Source organism: Hyaena hyaena, unplaced genomic scaffold, assembly GCF_003009895.1.
Source record: "Hyaena hyaena isolate Hyena2069 unplaced genomic scaffold, ASM300989v1 scaffold_25, whole genome shotgun sequence".
Classification (NCBI taxonomy): domain Eukaryota; kingdom Metazoa; phylum Chordata; class Mammalia; order Carnivora; family Hyaenidae; genus Hyaena; species Hyaena hyaena.
The window spans coordinates 322,383-349,450 of record NW_024080657.1 but is presented as its reverse complement, the minus strand read 5'-3'; the positions used below and the strand labels follow the sequence as shown (position 1 = coordinate 349,450).

The 27,068-nt window shown below is 44.3% G+C and overlaps 1 protein-coding gene across 1 annotated transcript in view; it reads right to left on the bottom strand.

The window, feature by feature from the left end:
- The window catches only part of CNBD2 (cyclic nucleotide binding domain containing 2), a 53,885-nt gene extending 27,789 nt beyond the window's left edge, over window positions 1–26,096 (bottom strand). The window contains exons 1-7 of the mRNA XM_039227182.1: window positions 25,960–26,096; window positions 21,068–21,205; window positions 18,234–18,287; window positions 13,778–13,941; window positions 7,821–7,977; window positions 7,196–7,347; window positions 4,835–4,973 (exon numbers count right to left, since the gene is read on the bottom strand). Of these exons, the coding sequence (XP_039083113.1) occupies window positions 4,835–4,973; window positions 7,196–7,347; window positions 7,821–7,977; window positions 13,778–13,941; window positions 18,234–18,287; window positions 21,068–21,205; window positions 25,960–26,010 (855 nt within the window). The 5' untranslated portion in view covers window positions 26,011–26,096. The remainder of the gene's footprint in view (window positions 1–4,834; window positions 4,974–7,195; window positions 7,348–7,820; window positions 7,978–13,777; window positions 13,942–18,233; window positions 18,288–21,067; window positions 21,206–25,959) is intronic.
- Between the last annotated feature and the right edge of the window lie 972 nt (window positions 26,097–27,068).

Here is a 27,068-nt window from a genome sequence, read left to right as displayed (position 1 = left end):
ACTATACTTTTATTGAAAGTTCCTATATATAGGGGCGTCTGACTGAGTCAGTAGAGCATGTGACTCAGATCTCAGGATTGTGAGTTCGACCCCCACATTGGACATGGAGCATGCTTAAAAAAATTTTTAAAGAAGTTCCATATAGGGGTTCCTGGGTGGCTCAGTTGGTTAAGTGTCTGACTTTGGCTCAGGTCATGATCTCACAGTTCATGGGTTTGAGCCCCGCATTAAGCTCTGTGTTGAACATTTGCTCAGAGCCTGGAGCCAGCTTCAGATTCTGTATCTCTTTCTCTCTCTGCCTCTCTCCCACTTGTACTCTGTCTCTCAAAAATAAATAAATGTAAAAAAAAATTTTTTTTAAAGAAGTTCCATATAGCCAATGGATTCTTACAGAAGGCTGTTGTGGGCTCTGGCTGAATTCTTGTAACCATGGCCAATCTAGAGTCACAAGTAAACTGTGATTTGATAAAGTTGTATGTAGTCTACTCTTTGCCTAATACATTTTTAAAAAGTCTTTCCTTTAATGTTTATTTTTGAGAGACAGAGTACAAGTGGGGGAGGGGCATATAGACAGAGGAAGACACAGAATCTGAAGCAGGATCCAGGCTCTGAGCTGTCAGCACAGAGCCTGATGTGGGACTGGAACCCACAAACCACGAGATCATGACCTGAGCTGAAGTTCAATGCTTAACCAAGTGAACCACCCTGGTACCCCCAATACATTTAATATTATTAAGACTAATTTGCAGTCTAAAAGCAAACCAGTTCTCACCTTTGTATAAATTATATTCATTAAATGGAAACCTTTAGTTTTAGTGCTACATATACCAGAATGTTGCTTGTTCATCAACAGTGTAACTTCTATGATGAATCTATGATGAATAGCACTTGTTTTAGTTTATTTATTTATTTTGAGAGAGTGCATGTGTGAGCAGAGGAGGGCAGAGAGAGGGAGGGAGAGAATCCCAGGTAGGCTCCACACTGTCAGTTCAGAGCCCACCACGGGGCTCAGTCTCACAAACCACAAGATCACAACCTCAAGCCAAAACCAATAGTCAGACGCTTAGCCGACCCAGTCACCCAGGCACCCCTACATAATTTCATTTTTAATAACACTTGTATTTATTGTCTTGCAAAATTCCTGGAAACTTTTTTTAATATATATTCTTTTAATTTTTTTTAACGTTTTATTTATTTCTGAAAGAGAGAGAGACAGCGTGAGCAGGGGAGGGTCAGAGAGAGAGGGAGACACAAAATCTGAAGTAGGCTCCAGGCTCTGAGCTAGCTGTCAGTACAGAGCCCGATGCGGGGCTCAAACCCACGAACCATGGGATCATGACCTGAGCTGAAGTCGGACACTCAACCGACAGAGCCACCCAGGCGCCCCACAAAATTCCTGGAAACTTAATTAGCTCTCATAGCTCAGTAAGAGCCAGCTCCAGCACACAACCAATCTTGTCCCCTTTTTTGTCTAATTGTCCAACACTTCAAGGCTCAGCCCCTGCCTCACCTCCTCCAGGAAGCCTTATGTACAGCCTCCAGCCTTTAGAGAGATTTCCCCCGCCTGAGTCCCCGTAACTCAAAAGGTTTGCACTAATCACTTGGTAGTTGGCATGGAGCACTTGGTCTCTGCTCAGAACCTAATGAAAGGCACACATAAGCAGAGAGAAACAGTCTTTTCCAACTTCATATCCCTCCAGAGCATGAATCAACCTTGGCACAAACTCAACAAATGTCTGGTGGCTTAATATGAGCAACAGATATATGGGAGATACTAAAAGTTTGGATGGCCTTTCTTAAGGTGTCTTAACTTCAACTTCTTCATTTGTAAACTTGGGAGTAATAATATCTTCCTCAAGAGTACCTGGTTGTCCCAGTCGGTTGAGTGTCCGACTCGATTTCAGCTCAGGTCATGATCCCAGGGTCATGGGATCAAGCCCTGCATTGGGCTCTGCACTGAGCACGGAGCCTGCTTAATATCCTCCCTCTGTCTCTCTGCCCCTCTACCCCACTTGTGTGCTCTCTCTCAAATTAATAATAATTATTATTACTATTATTATTATTATACATATCTTCCTGATAGAGCTATAGTGAAGATTTATGGTGAAACGGTACTATATACATAGTTATTCATCAAAGCACTGTTTGAAATAGCAAAAGATTAGGGCAACTAAATATCCATCAATAGGGAACTGGTTAGATAAATTCAAGTACAAGCCTACATGTAGTGAAACACTGCACAAGTGGTAAAAAAGAATGAGTGGGTTCTTTATGTACTGATATGGAACAATCTATAGAAACACTCTTGAAACAGCCAAGTGCAGAACAGCCTGTATAATATGATGCCATTTATGAAAACCAGGGAAAAATATACACATGCATTTGCCTCTATATATAAAGAAGAGAATGAGAGAATAGATGCAGGACAGACACATGAGAAAGTGGTGACAGTGACTGTCTCTGGGGAGGAATACTGGGTGGCAGGGGGAAAGAGGTGAAAGGGAAACATTACTCTTTTGAACCTTTTGAATTTCGAACCATGTGCATGTATTACCTGTTCCAAAATAAACAAAAAAATTCACAGTGCTAGTAGAACCCCTGGTACAGGAACAAAGGGCCTCGAAAAATGGTAGTTCTCATGATGATCATGAAAACTACTGAGGGGTTGAGCAGGGTCAACAACTGACAGAAAGATCGACTCAAATTGCAAATCCCAGTTCCTGAGAAGAGCTTTGGAGTCAGACCGATCTGGGTTGAACCTGGCTTCTGTCCCTCATCGACTGTGTGACCTTGGAGGGGCCACTTCACCTTCCTATGCCTCAGTTTCCACTTCTGTACAATAGGAATAACGACACCACCAACCTCCGTTGGGCCACTGTGAGGCCAAAATGAAATAAAGCCCTTGAGGCACTCAACCAGGGACATAGTATGCACTCAATAAATGTTAGATTTTCTTTTCATTATCAACCAACAGAGAAGTTGGCACAGGACAAAAAGCAATTCACAAAAGACAAAATTCAGACAGTAAACAAACATGATTAATCTCACTAGTAATCAGGAAAAATGTAAATTAAGTCCTCAATGAGGTAGCAGTTGCCATCTATTAAATTAGAAAATTGTTGAGGGGCACCTGGGAGGCTCAGTCTTGAAGTGTCCAACTCTTCCTTTTTTTTTTTTTAATTTTAGTGTTTATTTATTTTTGAGAGACAGAGAAAGAGACAGAGCACAAGCAGGGGAAGGGCAGAGAAAGAGGGAGACACAGAATCCGAAGCAGGCTTCAGGCTCTGAGTGGTCAGTGCAGAGCCCAATGTGTGGCTCGAATCCATGAACTATGAGATCATGACCTGAGCTGAAGTCAGAAGCTTATCCGACTGAGCCACCCAGGTGCCCCTTAAGTGTCTAACTCTTGATCTCAGCTCAGGTCTTGATCTCAGAGCCATGAGTTCAAGCCCCACATTGGGCTCCATGCTGGGTATGAAGGCTACTTAAAAAAAAAACAAAAAAAAAACTTTCGAAAGACTGCCTGACAAACCTGGCAGAGGTATATGGCACTGGCAAAGGTGTGCCCAGCTGGGAGCTGGATAAAGTGGTTCTGTTTGGAGAGTAACTTGTTCCAAGATTCATAAAAATAATGACACCATGGGGCGCCAGGGTGGCTTAGTCGGTTAAGCGTCCGACTTTCGCTTAGGTCATGATCTCGCGGTTTGTGGGTTCGAGCCCCGCGTCGGGGTCTGTGCTGACTGCCAGCTCAGAGCCTGGAGCCTGTTTCAGTCTGTGACTCCCTCTCTCTCTGACCCTCCCCTGCTCATGCTGTCTTTCTCTCTCTCTCCTAGAAATAAATAAAACATAAAAAAATAATAATAATTAAAAAAAAAAAATAATGACACCAAACAATTCCGCTTCTGAAAATCTACTCTGAGGTGACGAGCTCCTGGGTGATTTCTTCCCTTTTTCCAGAACTCTGTTTTATGCTGGGGTCATATCACTTCTATAATTTAAAAATTATAATTTTATGTATTTATTTTTTTATTCTCAAGTTATAAGTGTAGTCTTGACTTCAGAAGTAGAACCCAGTAATTCATCTCTTACATGACACCCAGTGCTCATCCCAAAGTGCCTGTCACAATTAACCACCCCCAACACCCCTCAGTTTGTTCTCTGTATTTAAGAGCCTCTTATGGTTTGTCTCCCTCTCTGTTTTTATCTTATTTTCCTTCCCTTCCTCTATGTTCACCTGTTACGTTTCTCAAATTCCACATGAGTGAAATCATATATTTGTCTTTCTCTGACTGATTTATTTTGCTTGGCATAATACCCTCCAGTTCCATCCACATTGTTGCAAATGGTGAGATTTCATTCTTTTTCATCACTGAGTAGTATTCCATTGTATACATATACCACATCTTTTTTATCCATTCATCAGTGGATGGACAGTTGGGCTCTTTCCATAATTTGGCTATTGTTGATGGCATTGCTATAAACATTGGGGTGCATGTCCCCTTCAAATCAGTAAAAATTATAATTTTAAAAACTTACCTGGCATCATTAAGATTTAAGAGCCAAATGCGTAATTTAAGTATATATCTTTATATAAAAACAGCACATATTTGAACTTAGGGAGCAGGTACTCCTTTGGCCCTCTTTCTAACAGCAAAGTTCATAGCAACCCTTGGAAGGAGGGAGGCCAAACTTTATTGTATGCCTTTTGCAGCTAGCATACAGAAGCTCAGAGGAAATGCTGCAGAACTGGGCTCAGACCCTGCCTGTGTGGCCACAGGACATTATACTAGGCATGCCTTCCCAGCTTCCACCCCTTCCATCTTAGGCCTCTCACCTTGCAGACAAACATGATGGAGGGTGACTCTATGAAGTCTTTTGTGATTAGCTGCCCATACGAGAACTTCTCCACCTTCCCCAGGGTTACGAGCTTCCACAGCTTCTCATTAGACCACGACTGAAACAGATCCATCTTCCTGAGGGGAAAATCCTGTTAGAATTAATTGCCCCTCATCACCGACAGTACCCTGCTCTCAGCAGTTTCCAGAAAGGGAACACATCTTGCTCTTGCAAATGCCTGAGGTTGAGGACTGTACTCCCCCTTCTAGTCCCTCCCTTCCCTCCCCTGGCCTGTGGCACCCTCCTGGGGTTCTCTCCTCTGCTGGTCTTCAGTCAGTGCTCTGCTTCTCTTCCTCCCACTCTGCCCCCCAGAGGCTTCTTCCTGGCTCCATCTTCTAACCTTGTGCTCACTAGGCTAGTCTCATTCCAAGCAACTCTGAGAGTTCCTCACTTCAGCTCACCTGCTATTCTGTCTCCCAGCCCAGCAGTCCTGACCTTACCTTTGGCTTGGACAGCTCACTCCAGCCTCCCCCAGCCTACCAGCTTCAAATACTCTGGCCTGTGGCCGGTGAGTGGGAAACGTCTGAACTCCCCTCTTTTTTCTTTTCTGTGACTGAAGGCCCACTCCACTGTGCCTCCCGCCTTCCCCTGAGCTCCTATGCCACCAGTCAGGGGCTTGCCTTCCCTCACACACAGCCCCACAGGGCTGCTAACAATCATCTCCTACTTTCTCAGCTCCAACAGATTATGAGGCCAGAACTCGGATGAATCAGGGCAGTGAGTTTCATCCACAGCACCAAGGGGGAACAGGGCCGGTGCTATGTCCAAAAGAGAAGGGTCTGGAGACACAGGAAGGAAAGCACAGAGGGAAACACCCATGGGGTCACACACTTCCCATGATCATCATCAATCCTTATGATGATGTGGGAGATGAATCATCCTCACTTTACAGAGCAGGAGACTAAACTCAGAGAAGGGAAGTGACCCATCTCAGGTTACATGGTTAATAAGCCCAAGGGCTGAGATTGCAACTCAGCCCTATTCTTCCACTGTGTGACAACAGTAAGTGCTCCTCTCTGCAGGACCAAGTCCTCCCTTAGCCGGCTCCAGTCCCTCTTACAGCTCCTGCTTTCCCACTCCACTCCACCCTGCAGGGCAGCCCACCACACTGCTCTAGAGGTGCACAACCCTACACCCTGTATTTTCAGGGCCGGTGCAGATACTTCATTTGATTTTCATTCTTCTCCTAAAGACAAGTAACTAGAAATGATTAAGTGAACGCCTGCGTGTGCCTGGCATGATGACAACATGGGGAGGGGGGGGGTTACCCTGGTGAAGGTGCCAATCTGCCCTCACCGCCATAGTATTTCCTGTCTGAGGGGCATATAAACTGTAAAGGTGGTGCTATGTGATCAAGAAGTACAATTTGGGAGCACCTGGGTGGCTTAGTCAGCTAAGCATCCCACTTCAGCTCAGGTCATGATCTCATAGTTTGTGAGTCTGAGCCTCATGTCAGGCTCTGTGCAGATAGCTTGGAGCCTGCTTTGGATTCTGTGTCTCCCTCTCTCTTTGCCCTTCCCCCACTTAGGCTCTGTCTCTCTCTGTCTCTCTCTCTGTCTCTCTCAATCTCAAAAATAATAAACATTTAAAAAAGATTAAAAAGAAATACAGTTTGGGAGTACTGGTTAAGCGCCCGTCTCTTGATTTTGGCTCAGGTCATGGTCTCATTGTCAGTTGTGAGACTGAGCCCCATGTAGGGCTCTGTGCTAAGCATGAAGTCTGCTTGGAATTCTCTCTCTCCTTCTCTCTGCCTCTCCCCCAAGTGCTCTCTCACTCTCTCGCTCGCTCGCTCGCTCGCTGTCTCTTTAAAAAAAAAGAATTACGGTTTGGCTAGAGCTTTAAAGAAACACAAGGTGTGATAGAAGCACTGGGGGGCATCCTTTCTATTCTGGAGTGAGGGCTGATGAAGTTGGTTAGTGATGTCGGGTGGTGAAGCCCAAGGACTTCTGAACTGAACAGAAGTTTCAAGCCTTGGTTTCCGTAAACCAGAGACTACAAGAGAAACAATATCACAGGTAAAATCCCTGATACAAAGGGCTTAGCACTCTGCCTGGCGGAGCAAGTGCTCGTACATGTTAGCTCTTCTATTAGTACCATCCCACAAGGAAGGAATGTTTGAGCTGAGACCTGAAGGTATAATAGCAGTTTGCTAGATGAAGAAGTTGGGTGGGAAGTGTCTCCTGCCGCAAGAGCATTCCAGACACAAAGAAAAGCACCCACTATTTCCCACTGGGCCTAGGGCGAAGTCAGGCACCTAATAAACACCAAGGGGAAAGATGTTGGCTGATGATGCGGGTACCTGAAAAATTCAAACTGATGCTGAGCATCCTTTTGGAATTCCTGGTCCAGCTTATTATCAAGGAAATCTTTTCTGTCGACAACCAGGAACTCTGTTTCTTCCATACAGACCACGGTGGACTTCCTGCCTGAAGTATTCAGAAGGCCTAAGTCCTGTTGGATGGACACAGGCAAAGGCAACTGAGAGGCTACCCCTGGCTTTCTACTCACAGCCTTGCCCACCTCTTTCTTGCTTCCACCAGCCCCCAGAAATCTCTACTCCCAGGGCTGCAGGTTCCCTGATTGGTCCTGTGCTCCTGCTCACTCCCCACCTCTGGAGGCCTATCCCCTCTCTCTTAATATGCTGCCTGTGGAATAAGAGGCAACAGGCTTGACCAGACCAGAGAGAAGAAGCCGGGAGTGCCTTGATGAGGGGCCGTTGCATCCCTGTGTGGTTATACAGGGAACATATTCCTTAAACATCACGGACGGGAGGAGCCAGGCTTGGACATCGCCTGGTCCAGTCAATTGGCAGGTGACAGGTAAGGGCACTGGAGACCCACACAGGGCACGACTCACAACACAGGAGAGGGCAGGACTGGGCCTCACTGTTCTAGCAAGGAAGGCAGACCTTTCCATGTGCTCACCCCAAAACAGTCGCCCTTGTGCAACAACGACGGGTGGGGGTCCAGGAAGGCGCTGCTGCCGTCCTCGTCCTCAGTCACCGCGACTGTGCCCATGTAGATGAAATAAAAGCTGCTGCCCCTCTGCCCCTTCTTGATCATCACACGTCTGCGACCAAACCTGAGAAAAGCCCAAAGCCAGTAGATCTAGTAGCAGCAGGAAGCCCGGCCCCCTGAGAGGAGCTCTGGGCGGCTTGTACTTTTTGCTCTGGACAATGAAGGCACAGACTAGACTAGAGGGGACCCCACAGCAGTCCAGGTCCAGCCCCATCAGGCTTGACCTCTTCACTAACATTCACCTAGTCGCCCACCTCTATCAGACCAAAGCTTCCTGTGAGCAGAACCTTTGTCAGACTGCTTAGACATACAGTAAATGCTCAGTGAACAGCAGCTGAATGAATGAATGAGCAAATACTGAAAGTAATGAATGAGTAGCTAAATATTGAAGAAGACTGGCTTTTGAGTCAGACCCAGATCCAAGTCCTGATTCTGCCACTTAGCTGTATGACACTGGGCACTCATATTCTTTCTGAGTCTCAGTTTCTCTTGTCTGTAAAATATAGCTGAACATACCTAGAAAAGGATAGACAGATGGTCTTATTATAATCTGTAAGAGCTCACTACACAACTGGGAACTGTCAGGGTAGAGGTGCCAGGTCCAGAGCAAACTACGAGTTCTCTCTTAAGCTCAGAGGAGAAAATTTTCTGTATTTAAAATATAAGTTCAAATTTCACTTCTTTCAAGATTCATTCATTCCCTTCATTCAATAAATTAAATAAATACCAACTGTGTCTATCAGGCACAGCGAGAAAGGACAGATTTTTTTTCTAAAAATTATGGTCAACTACAGAGACTAACTAAGGTTTAAAAATGCTTGAAGAGGGGCACCTGTGTGGCTTAGTCGGTTAAGCGTCCGACTTTCGCTTAGGTCATGATCTCGCGGTTCGTGGGTTCGAGCCCTTCTTCGGGCTCTGTGCTGACTGCCTGCTCTGAGCTTGGAGCCTGTTTCAGTCTGTGACTCCCTCTCTCTCTGACCCTCCCCTGCTCATCCTGTCTCTCTCTCTATCTCCTAGAAATTAAAAAAAAAAAAATGCTTGAAGAAAGGTAAGCACAGGCTAATTCAGAAGCACAAGGAAAGGGCATTTAATCCAGCTTAGGAGAGCCAGAGTAGGCTCCAGGACAGTGTCTGGAGTCTTCCAGGTAGGCAGAGAGATGGGAGAGTGTCCCAGGCAGAGGGATGACCATATCCAAAGGCACAGAGGTGGCTGGAAGCATGGTATGTTCAAAGGAATAACAGTAAGTTCCATTAGAAAGGACAGTGGAAGACAGGGAAGTCAGAGGAATAGTGGGAGAAAAATTTGGCTGCGTCTAATCATGAGAGACTTCAAAAATTAGGCTAACTTTGGATTTTACCCAGAAGGTAATGAGGAGCATTAAAGAGGAGATAGGGAAGAGGACAAAGAGTAGATGGCTCAGACAACAAAGACTGAATGGGAGAAGGCAAGCACATTCAGCTAGGAAATGAGATTTTAGGATGAGAGGGCATGGCCAGTGTTTGTTCGAGTACAGACTCCTGGAGCTGGAGCTGGAAAAACCCTCAGAAACTGTCTAGCTCAACCTATATTATGGGGATGAGGGAAGCGGGGCCCAAGGAATCCCAGGCTTGCTGAAGGCACACAGTGAGTCACACTTGAGTCAGTGCTAGAACCCAAGTCTCCAGGAGCAGATATCTATTGCTTTTGCAGCCAAGCATCAGATCACCTTTTCTGCCAACTGCACCCTGATTTTATTTTGGGGGAAACTTTTTCTTGACTCTCAGACAATCAGAATACCACTGGCCCATGGATGATTCAAGTGAAGCCAATTGGTTCAGAAAGAACATATTGAGGCTCCTGGGTGGCTCAGGCAGTTAAGCATCGGCCTCTTGATCTTGGCTTGGGTCATGATCTCATGGCTCATGAGTTCAAGCCCCATATCAGGCACTGCGATAATGCAGAGCCTGCTTGGGATTCTCTCTCTCCCATTCTCTGCCCCTCCCCCAGTCATGTTCTCTCCCCCCCCCAAAATAAATAAATAAGCTTAAAAAAAGAAAGAATCCCAAGGCTGCGACTCAAGAGACTGAGAAGTATTCCATTTTCCAGTGGACTGAAACTGAAAAGAGGAAAATTTGGAGCCGTGGTTGTAGTAGCCATCTTGCTGCTGTGAGGCTGCTTGCTGCACTTGCTAGCTGAGAAAGTGGGTTTTGAGAATGACGTGTAAGGTGGAGAGAGACAGACAGATGCTGGGTCCTGGTGACACTGGGCCCCTGGATTCAGCTGAGTTGGAAGCTAGAGAACTATCCCAGCACTTTTCAGATACATGAGTCACCAATGCATTCCCTAGGGCTTGGTTTTCTGTCACTTGCAACTGAAAGAATCCTGTCTGATCTGCTAATTTCCAGTCCTGAAAATAATCATTGGGGTGCATGTGCCCCAGCATTTTTGTATCCTTTGAGTAAATTACCTGTAGTGCAATTTATTGCTGGGTCATAGGGTAGTTCTATTTTTAATTTTTTGAGGAATCTCCTCACTCTCTTCCAGAGTGGCTGCATGAGTTTGCATTCCCACCAACAATGCAATAGGGTTCCCCCTTCACAACATGTTGTTTCCTGAGTTGTTAATTTTAGCCATTCTGACAGGTGTGTGGTGTTATCTCATTTGGTTTTGATTTGTATTTCCCTGATGATGAGTGATGTTGAGCATCATTTCATGTGTTGTTTGCCACCTATCTGGATGTCTTCTTTGATAAAGTGTCTATTCATGCCTTCTCCCCATTTCTTTACTGGATTATTTGTTTCTTGGATGTTGAGTTTGGTAAGTTCTTTTTTTAAATTTTTAATGTTTTATTGATTTCTGAGAGAGAGATAGCATGAGCAGGGGAGGGCCAGAGAGAGAGGGAGACACAGAATCCAAAGCAGGCTGCAGGCTCAGAGCTAGCTGTCAGCACAGAGCCCAGCGCGGGGCTGGAACCCATGAACCATGAGATCATGGCCTGAGCTGAAGTCAGACACTCAACCGACTGAGCCACCCAGGCACCCCTGAGTTTGGTAAGTTCTTTATAGATTTTGGATACTAACCCTTTATCTAATATGCCATTTGCAAATATCTTCTTCCATTCCGCCAGTTGCCTTTTAGTCTTGTTGACTGTTTCTTCTGCTGTGCAGCAGCTTTTTATCTTGATGAGGTCCCAATAGTTCATTTTTGCTTTTATTTCCCTTACCTCCAGAGACATGTCAAGAAAGAAGTTGCTGTTGCCTGCTTTCTCCTGTAGGATTTTGATGGTTTTCTGTCTCACATTTATGTCTTTCATTCATTTTGAGTTTATTTTTGTGCATGGTATAAGAAAGTGGTCCAGGTTCATTCTTCTTCATGTTCCAGTTCTCCCAGCACCACTTGCTAAAGAGACTGTCTTTTTTCCATTGGAAATTCTTTCCTCCTTTCTCAAAGATTAGTTGGCCATATAGATTTGTGGGTCCATTTCTGGGTTCTCTATTCTGTTTCATTGACCTATGTGTCTGTTTTTGTGTCAATACCATACTGTCTTGATGGTTACAACTTTGAAATACAGGCTAAAGTCTGGGACTGTAATGCCTCTGGCTTTGGTTTTCTTTTTCAACATTACATTGGCTATTTGGGGTCTTTCATGGTTGCATACAAACTTTAGGATTGTTTGTTCTAGCTCTGTGAAGAATGCTGGTATTATTTTGATACAGATTGCATTGGATGTATAGATTGCTTTGGGTAGTACTGATATTTTAATAATATTTGTTCTTCCAATCCATGAGCATGGAATGTTTTTCCATTTCTTTGGGTCTTCTTCAATTTCTTTCCTAAGCTTTCTATAGTTTTCAGGGTACAGATCTTTTACCTCTTTAGTTAGGTTTACTTCTAGGTTTTTTTATGGGTTTTGGTGCAATTGTAAATGGAACAGATTCCTTGATATCTCTTTCTTTTGCTTCAATTATTGGTATATAGAAATGCAACCAATTTATGTATACTGATTTTATCTCCTATGAATTCATGTATCAGCTCTAGCAGTTTTTTGATGGAATCTTTTGGGTTTTCCATGTAGAGTATCATGTCATCTGCGAATAGTGAAAGTTTGACATCTTCTTTGCCAATTGATTTCACTCATGTGTGGAATTTGAGAAACTTAACAGATGAAAATAGGGGAAGGGAAGGAAAAATAAGATAAAAATAGAGAGGGAGGCAAACCATAAGAGACCCTTAAATACAGAGAACAAAATGAGGGTTGCTAGGGGGTGGATTAAATGGTGGATGGGTATTAAGGTGGGCACTTCTCAGGATGAGCACTGGGTATCATATGTAAGAGATGAGTCACTGGGTTCTATTCCTGAAGCCAAGGCTACACTATATGTTAAATAACTTGAGGGGAAAAAAATAAAATAAAATGAAATATTAATTAGCCAAAGAGGACTTTAACAGTCACCACCTCTTCATCTTCACAAAAACTGTAAAATCTGTGTTTGTATCCTCATTACACTGACAAGGATACTGAGGCTCAGAAAGGTTAAGTAGCTTGCCTGAAGTCACACCTCTGAGTGGCAGCTGCAGCATTAAACTACAGAGCTTCTACCTCCATGATTCTTTTTCTTTGAATAACATCATTCTGCCTTAGAATCTTACTTTAAGACAAGTGCTCTTCTTCACTGAGCTAGAAGAAAGCAGATGGTTCCTTCTGCCTGGAACATTCTTGTCTTACACCTCCACTTGTCAAATATACCTACTCAAATGACATCTCTTCTGTGAATCTGCTTTGGCCAAGCCAGCTGAAGGGTTCCCTCCTCTCCTGGGCTTATTACTTGTGAAACAAATCCTGCATGGGTTATAATCACATGTGATTATGTGACCTGTGACCTCCATGAAGGAAGATATCAGGGCAAAGACCTCCAGTGTCCTTACATCGTAGATTTTTAAGACAGGCCTTACCTCAAATATTCTGCTGTGCTGCCCCTCTTAAGCCACTGAAATGCCTAAGAAATGGCAATGTTTCCACGCACACCTCTTAGACTTTTCTAGTGCCAGATATTTACATGGGGCTTTTTTGTGCCGTGGACCCTTCAATGATCTGGTGAAGACTTCACAGAATGTTTTAAATATATAAAATAAAATACAGCAGCATTACAGTTAAAAATTACCTTTTAAAATCCAAATTGTGGTATAGCAACATATATGCATCTTTATTAAGACACTGAATAACCAGATCTAGCAGCAGATCTAATTACTATCATAATTTCAAAGATGTGAGGAATATAAATTAGTTTTCAAGAAACCTCCAACAACCTGAACGTATAATATTGGTGATTTCTTTTGGTAAAATAGTCACAAGAATAGCTAATACTGTAGTGGTTCATTATATACATCCATGATTGAAGGAAATGATACATTTTAGTTAGAGATTAATAAAAACATATATCAATTTTTTCCCATCCAGGTGCACAGACCCTTACCCTAGTTCCTATCTGGTCATAGTGCAATCACCTGTGATCCATGGTGCCTTTTAGGACTTGGATTTGAGTCTCAGCTCTACCCCCTAATACATGGGTGACAGAACATGAGTCATTCTTATTATCTGAGCCTATTTCTCCACTGAAAAAGGAAAGAATTGGACCAGATCCTTTCTGAGGTTCCTACCAGAACCTCAACAGATTCAGTGGCTCCTTAATTCTGGTAGACTCTCAGTAAATGGAGATCATTTGTGCCACGAGAGTAACAAGGAGCACTAAGGTGAAATGACAGCACTGAACTGACAAACATGGCTGAAATGCCATGGAGACGCCCGGAGACCTGCCATGGCCTCGTCAGGAAGGCTCTTCCTGCCCAGCCCCGCCCAGATGCCAAGGGGTGTACCCCTTACTAACCGTTCAAAGCGCATGACTTTGGCCAGGAGCAGCTGGAGGGGCTCTGAATAGTTGCGGTAGCTGTTCAGAACCTGCAGGACGTTACAGAGGGCCTGGATCTCAGGCTCTGTCCTCCAGGAAGGCAGCTTCTGTGTGATCTGAATGGCTTTTGGAGGGAAGTGACGCTGGGGAGAGAGGGCCAGAGTGACACACAAGACCTAGCAGAATCCCCCAGGGCCCAGAGGGCAACTCCCCACACTCCTGCTTTTATGCTTTCCCACCCCTCATACAATAGTGGCTGACATGTAATGAGTACTTACTGTGTGCCCAGCATCGGGGTACGAACCTTACATGCACCAACCATCTCACTGCATCTTTGCCCAGCCCAAGAAATGAGGCACAATTACTATTCCCATTTGACAGATGAAAACACTCGGGCAGGATTATAACCTCGATCTGCCACATGCTCATGCCTGTATCCCCAACTCCTGACCATACTGCCTGTGCCGTTCACTGATCACTCTGAGTCAATATGGGGCTCTCTGGGCTCCAGGAGCCCCCAGCATAAGCACGTGGCAATCAGAGGAAACCTCCCTTGCCTTAGCCTATATCCTAGCACGCTACAGAAGACTAAAGAATAAAGAGAACCTACAGAAACCAACCCTGGTGAACCAGGACTCACGGACCAGGGGATGGACAGATCTAACCATTCATCCACCACTCCCTGCTGCTGGGAAAGTGGTACTTGAGTTAACACCCCTTTTGGCTGCCCATCGCACTTAGGATAAAATCTTAACTCTGTAACCAGCCGAGGGGCCCCACATGGTCTGACTCCCTACTCCTTCTTCTCCTCACAAGCTCACCTCCTGCCTCTCTCCTGCATTCTCCAGTCTCTAGCTTTCTACCCATCTCCTGCAGGTGCCAAGCTCACTTCTGTCCTGTGGTCTTTGTTTGGGCTGTTTCCTCTGTCTGGAATGTCCTCCCCCTGGATTTTCACATGGATATGTGCCTCCTCCTTCTTATTCAGTTCTCAGCTTCTATGTTATCACTTCCTCACGGAGTCCCTAATGGAGCATTTGACCTAAAATAGTAGGTCCCCTTCACAGCAGTCTGTAGTCTCTGAATAACTTTTTTCAAAGCAATTAATACTTTCTGAAATGGCCTTATTACTTTTTGTTAATGTGGTTATTATCTGTCATTTCCCCATCCTACACACACACACACTGACTCACTCACTCTATCCAAAATGGCACAATCCAATATGGCAGCCATTAGCCACATGTGTGGCTACTTAAATTTAAATTAAATTAGATAAAAAATAAGTTCCTCAGGGGCACCTGGGTGGCTCATTTGGTTAAGCTTCCAACTCTTGGTTTCAGCTCAGGTCATGATCTTGTGGTTTTAGTGAGTTCAAGCCCCATGTCAAGCTCTGTGCTGTTAGCTTGGAATTCTCTGTCTCCCTCTCTCTCTGCCTCTCCTCCACTCACACCATCTCTGTCTCTCTCAAAATAAATAAAACTTAAAAAAAAAAGTTCCTCAGTCACACTAGCCACAAGGGCTACCTGTGTCTGCTGGATACTATAATGGACAACATAGACAACTGAATGCTTCCATCATCTCAGAAAGTTCCATTAGATATACGTGTTCTAGAATACAAGCCCCAATATAAACAAAATAGTGACTTCATCTATCTTATTTACCCTACTCTAGAATAATGTCTCGCAGGTAGTAGGCATTCGACAAAATAAAAATTTATGGAAAGAATGAATGAATGCTGGCTAATCTTACATAAAAGTAGTTATCATAGAAGTCAAAAGAAAGTGAGACATGATGAGTTCGGGACCATAGATCTGAAGCCTCACATGTTCACACAGAAGGGCAGTGTTACTCAGTGATTAATAATGCACAGGCTCTGGTGCCAGGTACCTGGGTTTGAACCTTGGCCTGCTCCTTCCTAGCTGTGTGTCTTGGGACAAGTCACTTCTTCCTGAGTCTCAGTTTCCCTATCTGAGAACAGCAGAACCTGACTGTATAAATAGCAGAGCTAATACATGTAAAGGGCTTACAATTGGCCCAGCTTCCAGCAAGGACTATGGAAGTGTTGGCTATTTTTAAGGTCCGAATCCAACCTTCTTCCTTCCTAGCTCTCTCTTGCTATCAATAACCCAAAGGGATTTCTACAGGGTTCATTTATGACAAAACACAGATGTCTCTGCTTTCTATGAACAGGACTGATTCTCTGGGCCCATGAGGGGCCCTAATTCTTTTAGGAAATCACTCTTGCCACACCCAATCTTTAGAGGCTCCCTTCTCTAGATTCCTATAAAACTGATTCTGTTATTTAACTTGCCAGGTAAGTTTCCTCACCTTAATTCCTACTTAGCTCCTTAAGGATGGGTGGGATGTTACATCGCCTAGTATCCCCACAACCAGACAGAGATCTAAGCTTAGACCTAAAAAAAAAAAAAAAAAAAAAAAGTCTGGGGAAAAGGGAGTATAATTCAAACAGGGCCAGGGAGAATTGGCTCCTGCCTGCTTCTTGGGGCTCACAGCCTCCCTCACCTCAGGCCAGCTACACCTCATTGTGTTCCGCTAGCATCCAGAAAGGATTAAGGGGAAAAAAAGGACTGCCCATAATCTCACCACCCAGATTTAGCCATTAACATCCAGCATACTCATTTCTGGTCTTTTTCTTATGTATAAATAAAATTTTTGAAAATAACACAACTAGTTTTCCATTAAAAATCAGAACAATAGGGGCACCTGGGTGGCTCAGTCAGTTGGGCGTCTGACTTCAGCTCAGGTCATGATTTCGTGGTTCGTGGGTTCGAGCCCCATGTCGGGCTCTGTGCTGACAGCCAGCTCAGAGCCTGGAGCCTGTCTTCAGATTCTGTGTCTCCCTCTCTCTCTGACCCTCACCTGCTCATGCTGTCTCTCTCTCTCTCTCAGAAATAAATAAAATATTTAAAAAAATTTTTAAATAAAATAAAAATCAGAACAATACAGATGCTTACAGTCTCCTTGTACCATAACACTTTCAATCCAGATCTGCTCTCCACCACCAGGGCTTGCCGTTATTATGTATAAATATATACTTATGCATATACATACAGCCACAGTATGGAGGGTTGCTTTATTTTTTATTCACATAAATGTCAGACTTCAGATATGGTTTATGCAACTTCCTTTTCCCCCTGACTCAATTTTTTTCACTATGTCTTTGAAATGTACCCATTGTTTCCAATGTCTCACAACTGTTATAATAAAAAGTCCATGATTCTAAGGCTCTATGAGTTATGTAACCATCACCACAATTGATTTCAGAACAAGTTCATCACTCCATAAAGAAAACAGGTGCTCATTAGCAGTCAGTCACCCAAAGGGCAGGTTTATTTATCAGAGCCAGAGTTAGACACAACTCCTAGAGGAAGCTGAGAGGCCCTGCCTATACAATGGATGTTTTCTTTTATGCCCTCTTTTCTCTCTCTACTGCCCTGCACAGAACTGCCTCCAACTCTGGAGTTCTGTGGCTCTCAGAGTTTCTCCTGCCTCAAGAGTAAAGCTTGGGTAACTGTCAGTGCCCAGTGTCAGACACTGGCCAGTCTGGAAAGTAGGAAAAAAACAAACAAATCCAGAATTTGGTTGTCTTAACATGATGGGGTATGAGAAAATAGTTCATGCCCAGAAGAGGCAGGCAACAGAAGCCATACCCCGGCTCCAAGGAGGGAGAGGGGGACAGAGTGGCCCAGGTGGTCCCGATACCAGTTACAAAGCTATTCTCCCCCAATCCCTGAAAGAAAAACCAACATGGCTACTCCAGGCAAGGGTCAAGTCAGGTCTCCACTGGTAAGAACTTCAAATCTTTCCTATAAATAGGTAGGCTCCTTTAGAATTTAAATTAAATTTTAAATTTTAATTTAATATCCAAAATTTGGTGGGAAGAAACTGGGAAGATAATGATTCTTGAAATTCAGAGAACAAGTCACACATCCAAAGCCCTACCCAGGTATGAGCCATTCCCTCCCTAGAATGGCCATCTGACACCCATGTGGGAGACAGGTGTACCTAGTTTCTCTCAGAAAACTTGAAGAGTCAGAATTCACACATAAGCCTGGGCTTTTCCCACCACTCTGCTTATTTCTCCTCTGCTTGGAGCTCTCACAGCCTCTGCTTTGCCTTTGGCTGTTTGTCCACAGGTCCAAGTGCCGGAGATCTTCCCTGTTGGTTCTGCTCAGCTATAAGTTGACAACACATTCAGTGGGGCTCACAGCCTCAGAAAGTCACCACTGGAATCTTGGGATACTGAGATCAGCTATTTTATAGGCGAGGAAACTAAGAGACTAGCTCACTAAGAGACACGCTGGCTTAGTGGCAGAACCTGGACTGAACCCAGCTGTTCTGATACCCAGGTCGATGCTTCTTCCAGGCCATGATGCAGAAAGAAAATTCTGAGCAGCAAGGTCAGAGTTATGCATACCTCCTCTGCAACGAAGTCCATGGTATCAAATGTGATTCGGCCTTGCTTCCTTTTCTGGGGGGTGGGGGGTGGGGTGGGGAGAAAACAGGAAAGAGGGAGAAGAAAGCGAGTCAGCAAGAGTGCTCCTAGAATTTTGCACGGAAACCCTCCTGCGTCCCCATCCCCATGGTGGTCAGGAAGCCATGGGAACCCTCCTACCAGCTGGCTCTCTCATGTCTACCTCAAAAGCCCAAACTCAGCCCCAGACTCAGGCCCAGCATTGACAATGTGTCATGGTAAAGATGGGGTGAGGGAGGATAAAGACAGGAAGGATGGAAAGAGAAAAGGAAGAGGGGAAAGAAGCAAATGGGAAAGTAGAGAGGGACAAAAAGGGATTAAAAAGGAGGCATCAATTAAGCCAATCTTCGCCAACTGCCTATAAGGAGCCAGGCATATTCCATCTCCTTATTTATTTATTCCATTTCATCATGAGGACAAAGCATGTATTACTGAGCCCCCATTTTGGACTCGAGGTTGATGAAGGAACCTTCCCAAGGATCACACACTGAGTAAACCATCTTCTAGAGTATGGCCAGGAGGAGGAGGCATAAGAGATCTTAGAGTTGGAGCCAATCCAACTCTATCTCCTAACATATGCAGGGGGGCTGTGGAAAAGTAGAGGATGCAGCAGAGAGAAGGGGAAGGATATGTAAGAGCAGGTAGGGAGAAGGAAAGGGACAAACAAGGCCCTGACCTCACCTGAGCCAAACCAGGACCCCCCTCCCTCATCTGTCTAGGCATACCTCAGGTCCTCCCCATCCAACAGCCCCATATATAACTTGTGTACCTGCATGGTGCTTTTCAAGAAGGTCAGTGAAAGAAAGCAGTAGTACTCATAAATATCTGGATTCATGTGCTCTGATGAAAACTGGTCTCTCTACTCAACCCTATACTCCGGTCCCCCAGCTCTCTGCCCATTGGCCATATGACCCCCATAGACTTCCCTTGAGAGGCTTCTGCTCTGCTCAAGGCCACCCTGCCCAGGCAATGTTGTTGGGCTTCACCCTCCCCCAAAGACAAGGCTGATTGGGGTCTTCAACTTCTAAATGCCTAGGCATCAGCTCATGTCTTCTGGTAATCAAAGACTCCTGGTCCCCAGGGACCATCACTTTACCACTGCATGATGACACCTTGAGTCAGAATGTCCTTCCTGACAACAAACCTCAGTCTCTCAGGTTCCAATTCTTCCACTCCATCCCCTCTCAACTTATAGCCCAACCAAAGGGCAGAATCTAGCTGCAGACTCATTTTGGTTTGGGCAGAATAATGTCTTTAAAATATATGAATTTAAGGGGTGCCTCGGTGGCTCAGTCAGTTGAGCTTCCAACTTTGGCTCAGGTTGTGATCTCACAGTTGGTGGGTATGAGTCCCATGGGCTCTGTGCTGACAGCTCAGAGCCTGAAGCTGTCTCAGATTCTGCATCTCCCTCTCTCTCTGCCCTTTCCTGCCCCCACCTCTCAAAAATAAATAAATATTTTAGAAGTTTTTTAATATATGAATTTGAATATCTTTAGATAGAGCATGCTCTTCCTTTCTGTAGACCCAGAGGCCTCAACTCCCTGCTACATCTTTTTTTTCATGTTTATTTATTTTTGAGAGAGACAGAGCATGAGTTGGGGAGAGGCAGAGAAAGAAGGAGACACAGAATCCAAAGCAGGCTCCAAGCTCTGAGCTGTTGGCACAGAGCCCAATGCAGGACTCAAACTCATGAACAGTGAGATCACGACCTTAACAGAAGTTGGCTGCTCAACCAACTGAGCTACCCAGGTGCCCCAACTCCCTGCTACATCTTAAACTCAGCCCCACATGCCTGCTGGCCCCTTAGAGACCAATCTAAGACTGCCTTTCTTTCGCCCATCAGCACTGCCCATACCCCTCTCCTTCAGAAACCATTTGGGGCAATTTCTTAGACTGAATCACTGGGTATAGTTGGGAAGCAGGGCTGAATTTAATCACTCCAAGCACAAAAGGAAAATGAGCAGGGTTCCTCCAGGGACTGGGAGGAAGCTTTGGAGTCCTGGATGGTAATGAGGACACCTTTGGGGCTCCATAACAGGTTAAGAGAAGGTGATCAACTTTTCTGAGCTAAAAAGGGCACATGAGCTATCACTGGCATAAACTGGGACCTTCTAGAAAATTTAAACAGTATGGTCTCCAGAGTGAGCAGGGCCATGCACATGTTCCCTTGCTTAAATGGGGAGACAGGAAAGAAGGTAGAGAAGATGAACAATGGTGGGCATTCAGAAAACCCGAACTCTAATAAGACTTCTGGACTTCTCTGGCTCCTTTGATTCCCATTGAAATGGAGACAGCTTCTTCTCAACTCCTGGTGTTTTTTTCCACATGGAGGGAGTTGCAATGGTAGAACACTACTGGCCCCTCTCCTTGCACTTTGATAAGGAGCAAGTTAAACTCCTTGATGAGTTTTGGAAGGAAAAACTGGGTGTGATCATTCCTTCTCAGTCCCTCTGAGCCCACACTCTGCTCTACCCTTCTCTGCTGTGAATTTAGGGCAGGAGGCCTTGGTCTTGCAGTGGAGAACTGCCTTGGTCCAGCACTGTCCCCGACTGGGCATATAAGGCCATCTAATTCTGGGTTGTAGTACTAGGTCATCCCTTCACTTGATGATATGTCACTTCTCCAATGTAAGTCCCATCGTTAGCAAAAGTGACAGTTGGGTCTCCCATCTGCTTTACCCTTGTCTTCTGTTGGTTCAGAATATGGACTAGGAAGTGGGGTGCTATTTACTGGACCCCACCTAAGCCCTCATAATCCTCCTAAGGCCAGATGCTTACATCCCAGAAGGAAAAGACAGGGTGCTTTCTGTGAGGAGTCTCAATGATCTGATATTCCCGAAATCCCCCGAGTCCTTGGCGGAACATTTTACACACTCGGATCATCACAATGATATCCATGGTGAGCTGGTACAGCCCCTGTGGAAACAAAACAAACAAGATCAATAGGAACCATCAGTTTTTAGCAGCCACAGCACACTGTACAGTGCTGACAAGGTGAGACAGGAGAGGATTACAATGCAATGGTGTGCCAGAGCCATGGTTGCATTTTCAGAGTTTTCAAGCCTGTCAAATCATGTTGGTAGCCCAAAAATGGCCACAGCAGGGAGTATTTATGCCACAGAAACAGGAAACTACTACAAATGGGGGTAGCTCCCCACGAAGAGCTGGTCGGTAAAATATTCACCAACTCAGCTCTAGTTAAATATCTAGGCCTTCATTTTGGTCCAAAAAACAGCACAAGTAACAGTAGGTGGCGGTGATGCAAAGAGCCTGTATTCCTCAATTAGATGGATCTGAGAGAAGAACAGTTAAGCAGATGCAACATTGCTGGCTTTGAAGACAGAGGAAGGGGGCTGTGTGAGCCAAGGGATGTGAGTGGACTCTAGAAGCTAGAAAGTCCAGGAAACGCATTCTTTCCTAGACCCTCAAGAAAGGAAGGCGTCCCTCCTGATACCTGGATTTTAGCCCAGGGAGACCCATGCCAGCCTTCTAGCTGACTTAATATAATCTGTTTTAAGCCACTAAACTGTGTAATCTTTTTTTTTTAAGTTTATTTATTTTGAAAAAGACAGAGACAGCACAAGTGGGGGAGGGGCAGAGACAGAGGGAAAGAGAGAGAATCTAAGCAGGCTTTGTGCTACTGGTGCAAAGCCCAACGCAGGGTTCAAACTTGTGAAACCACAAGATCATGATGTGAGCCAAAACCAAGAGTAGGACACTTAACTGACCGAGCCACCCAGATGCCCCTAAATTGTGTAAAATGTTAGTTAACAGAAGCAATAGAAAACTAATATAATCACTCATCCAAGCTGGGCCATCTGATTCCAGGCATTCCTTGATTCTGGGAATTTGGAATTGGAACTGAGAACAAATCAGACTCTCTATCCCAGCATGAAGTTGGGAGTAAGGGCAGTCTTAGCCTTAGCCTCTGCCTGCTAAGTAAATACAGGGGATAGGGAAACAAGTTCAACACCACAGAAACAAATTCAGGATGTAAAGCAGTCTACAAGTCAACTAACCCAGTTTCTTTTTTTGTTGTTAATTTTTTAAAATGTTTATTTCTTTTTGAGAGACTGCGAGAGGCAGAGTGTGAGTAGGGGAGGGGCAGAGAGAGACAGACAGACAGAATCCAAAGCAGGCTCCAGGTTCTGAGCTGTCAGCATAGAGCTTGATGCAGCGCTCGAACCCACAAACCGCAATTTCATGACCTGACCTGAAGTTGGATGCTTAACCAACTGAGCCACCCAGGCACCCCTCAACTAACCCAGTTTCTTAAAAGACATACAAATAAACGTAAAGTATGAACTTTGATTGGATTCTGATTCATAGTAACAAGCTGTAAAAGCCATTATTTAGGGACAAATAAAGAAACTGACTATGACTAGAGATTAGATGACATTAGGGAATTAGTGTTAATTTTCTTAATATTATAGTAACATTGTAATTATGTCTTTATTTTTATGAAGTGTCATAAAAATGCCTCTTCCTCTCAAACAATTCAGCAAACACACACCTGTGCACAAGCACACACACAAGTATGTACAGTCAATGTGGCTTAGGTCTAAGGGGTGATCATTACATATACTGCAACTTCTGTGTTTGCAAATTTCCATAATTAAACAAATTCAAAAGCTAAAAACTTTTATTAACTTTTGTTAATAAGGATATCATAAATAAAATGAAAAGACAAACTGAAGACTGGAAGAATATATTGGCCATGCACGTAACCAACAAAGGATTACTATAGAAAATTACAAAGAATAACTATTACAAAAAAATTACTATCCCAAACTGTTTTTTAATTTTAAAAAATTCTATAAATCAAAGGAAAAATACAAATAACCCAAAAGAAAAATGAACAAAGGATATGAATAGGCAATTCAAAGGGAAAACTCAAATTACCTATAAATAATGAAGAGAGGGGACACCCAGGTATGCCTAGGTGGCTCAGTTGGTTAAGCATCTGACTTCAGTTCAGGTCATGATCTCGCTACTCGTGGGTTCGAGCCCTGCATCAGGCTCTGTGCTGACAGCTTGGAGCCTGGAGCCTGCTTCAGCTTTTGTGTCTCCCCCTCTCTCTCCTCCTCCCCCACTCATGCTCTCTCTCTCTCAAAAATAAATGACATTTTAAAAAGTTTTAAGGAAAGAGGGGCATCTAGCAGGCTCAGTTGGAGGAGCATGCTACTCTTCATTTTGGGCTGGTGAGTTTGAGCCCCAGGTTGGGTGTGGAGATTACTTAAATAAAAATAAAACAGAAGAAGAAAAGAAGAGGAAGAAGAAGAAGAAGAAGAAGAAGAAGAAGAAGAAGGAGAAGGAGAAGGAGAAGGAGAAGGAGAAGGAGAAGGAGAAGGAGAAGGAGAAGGAGAAGGAGAAGGAGAAGGAGAAGGAGAAGGAGAAGAAGAAGAAGAAGAAGAAGAAGAAGAAGAGAAGAAGAAGAAGAAGAAGAAGAAGAAGAAGAAGAAGAAGAAGAAGGAGGAGGAGGAGGAGGAGGAGGAGGAGGAGGAGGAGGAGGAGGAGGAGGAAGAAGAAGAAGAAGAAGAAGAAGAAGAAGAAGAAGAAGAAGAAGAAGAAGAAGAAGAAGAAGAAGAAGAAGAAGAAGAAGAAGAAGAAGAGGAAGCAGCAGCAGCAGCAGCAGCAGCAGAAGAAGAAGAAGGAAGGAGGGAGGGAGGGAGGAAGAAACAGGTGCCTGGATGGCTCAGTCGGTTAAGCATCCGACTCTTGATTTTGGCTCAGGTCATGATCTCACGGTTCATGAGACTGAACCCCACAATGGGCTCCATGCTCACAGTGTAGAGCCTGCTTGGGATTCTCTCTCCCTCTCTCTGCCCCTCACACACTTGCTCTCTCTCTCTCTAAAAATAAATAAACTTTAAAATATATATATTGAATGAAGGAGGGAGGGAGGGAGAAAAAGAGAAAAAAGAAAAAGGAAGGAAGGGAAGGAAAGGAAAGGGGGCCTGGGTGATTCAGTGGGTTAAGCATCTGACTTCAGCTTAGGTCATGATCTCACGATTCGTAAGTTCAAACCCCACATTGGGCTCTATGCTTATGGCACAGAGCCTGCTTGGGATTTTGTGTCTCCTTCTCTCCCTGCCTCCACCTCAAAATAAATAAACTTAAAATTTGTTTTGGAAGGAAGGAAGGAAGGAAGGAAGGAAGGAAGGAAGGAAAGAAGGAAGGAAGGAAGGAAGGAAGGAAGGAAGGAAGGAAGGAAGGAAGGAAGGAAGGAAGGAAGGAAGGAAGGAAAGATTCTTGGGACACCCAACTGGCTCAGTCAGTAGAGCGTGCAAATCTTGATCTCAGGGTTGTGAGTTTGAACCCTATGTTGGGTGTAGAGATTACCTAAAAATAAAACCTTAGGGGCACCTGGGTGGCTCAGTTGGTTAAGCAGCTGACTTCAGCTCAGGTCATGATCTCACAGTTTGTGGGTTTGAGCCCCGTATCAGGCTCTGTGCTGACAGCTCAGAGCCTGGAGCCTGCTTTGGATTCTGTGTCTCCCTCTCTCTGACGCTCCTCGCCCACACTCTGTGTGTCTCTCTCTCAAAAATAAATAAACATTAAAATTTTTTTAATAAAATAAAAAATTTTTAAAAATCCTTAAATTAACAAAAAGAAAGAGGGGGGGAAGGAACAAAGGGGTGAGGGGAGGAGAGGGAAGGAAACATTACTAAAGATAATGGAAATGTAAGTTAAAGTGACAACAAGATATCATTTTATGCTTATCAGATTTGGGGAAGGGAAGACATTTCCCATGGGAAAAGCTGAAAACAACTGAATGTAATAACACATTACAGGACAGTCAGAGGAGTGAACAGAGCACTAGAGTTGTATATGTGTATGTCTATGTGGGTAAAGCTCACACAAAATTTTAAGTGGAAAAAAGGTTGAAAAATGATGCCATTTTTGATCCCATTTTTTAAAATGTGCTACATGCTATGTTGCTTATAAATACATACATATGTAATAAAATTTTTAAATCTAGATAGGAAGGGTACACATCAACCTCAGGAAAGTGGTCACCAGTGAGGAGGAACGGAATGGGATGGTAATGAGGTTCCCTTGTAACTGTAATATTTTCTTTGAAAAATATACATCTGAAAGAAATATGGAGAAAGTCTTTATTAATAAAATTAATATTCATCAAAAACCGATTTTCCATTGTCAGGCACTATTCTAAGCCCTCTATATGTATCGGCTCATTTAGCCCTCAACAATAAATCAATGCAGTAGATACTATCATCACCCCTTATGGAGACAAAAATAATCACAGCAAATCAAGTAACTTGCCCAATACTAATATTAGTCATAGGACTAACAGGAGAGAGGGATTTGAACCCAGGCAGTCTGGCTCCAGGGTCCATAAATTTAACCTATCACTCTGTCCTGCTGCCAGACCTTATTCTTTCTGGATCTCATAACAGCAAGAAAGGTAGGTATAGAACAGTTCTTGGGGCTCAGAGGGTAAGCCCACTGTCAAGGGGATAGTAGTCTTCAGGGAAGGGGTTAGGATTCAGTCTTTCTGAAGCCTAACCTGGAACTTTACCCTTTGTGCCATGCTGTGACTCCAAAGGTATAAGGAGGACCCCTCCTACACCTGCCTCTCCCTTCCTCAAAATACCTGTCTGTGCAACCTTCCACTCTTCCTTCCCAGAACCCTTGACACTCCTCACCAGTTCTTTCTTCAGGATCTGCCATGAATAAGACACTCTGTGTTTCCTCATGGTTCCTGAGCTGGCAAATGGCACAACTAGCCACTTTGCGTTTTAAGGATAGGACCACAAATCCTTCCCAAGAATCCACTTATATTAGAAATAGCTTCCTGCAGTGGCAAGGTAGGAGCTCCTCTCCACTCCTCATATGCTACCAACAGCTTCTGGAAGCCGTGAGTTCTGAGAAATCTCATTCTCAGAATCTCCTTATATCACAATGGAGGGTTCTGGAAGAGAAGGCAGTGGGAAGGAATTGGAATCCGAGAGTCTAATATTTATTTAACACCAATAGGCATTATCTTATTTATCCTCACAACAACCAAAAGGTGAGGGGCCTCCTACCCACTCCCTACATAATACTGAGGCTCCAAGAAGCTAACTGATTGCCAATCATGGGGCCATCTTAAAGAAAATAGGAGGCTTCAGGGCTGGGAGCAAGAGCACCCAACACCTCAGCCTAGGGGGCACTCCAAGGCTTAGAACTTGGGAGACCCTGAAGTGTGGGTGCATGGTGCTGTCCTACAAATCTTGTTAAATCAGCAAATCAGAACACTCAGAAAATCAGAAGTCCTCCAGGGCACTTGGGTGGCTCAGTCGGTTAAGCGTCCAACTTCAGGTCAGGTCATGATCTCATGGTTGGTGAGTTTGAGCCCCACATCAGGCTCTGTGCTGACAGCTCAGAGCCTGGAGCCTGCTTCCGATTCTGTGTGTGTGTGTATGTCTCTCTCTCTGCCCCTCCCCCACTTATTCTCTCTCTCTCTCCTCTCTCTCTCTCTCTCTTTCAAAAATAAACAAACATTAGAAAGAAAAAAGAAAAGAAAATCAGAAGTCCTCAGCTAAATGGGGTTGAAACGTTGAAAGGAATTTGGTGGCTAAAACTCAATGACTCCGAGGTCCTTCCAAAAGTAGAGGAGAATATAGGACCTAAAGTACGGCAGTCTACTAGGTTAAAGATGGCAGTTGATTATCCCAATTTCCTTTGTATGAGAATCTTCAATAAAAAACGACGACTTTGGGGTGCCCAGGTGGCTCAGTCACTTAAGTGTCTGACTCTTGATTTCAGCTCAGGT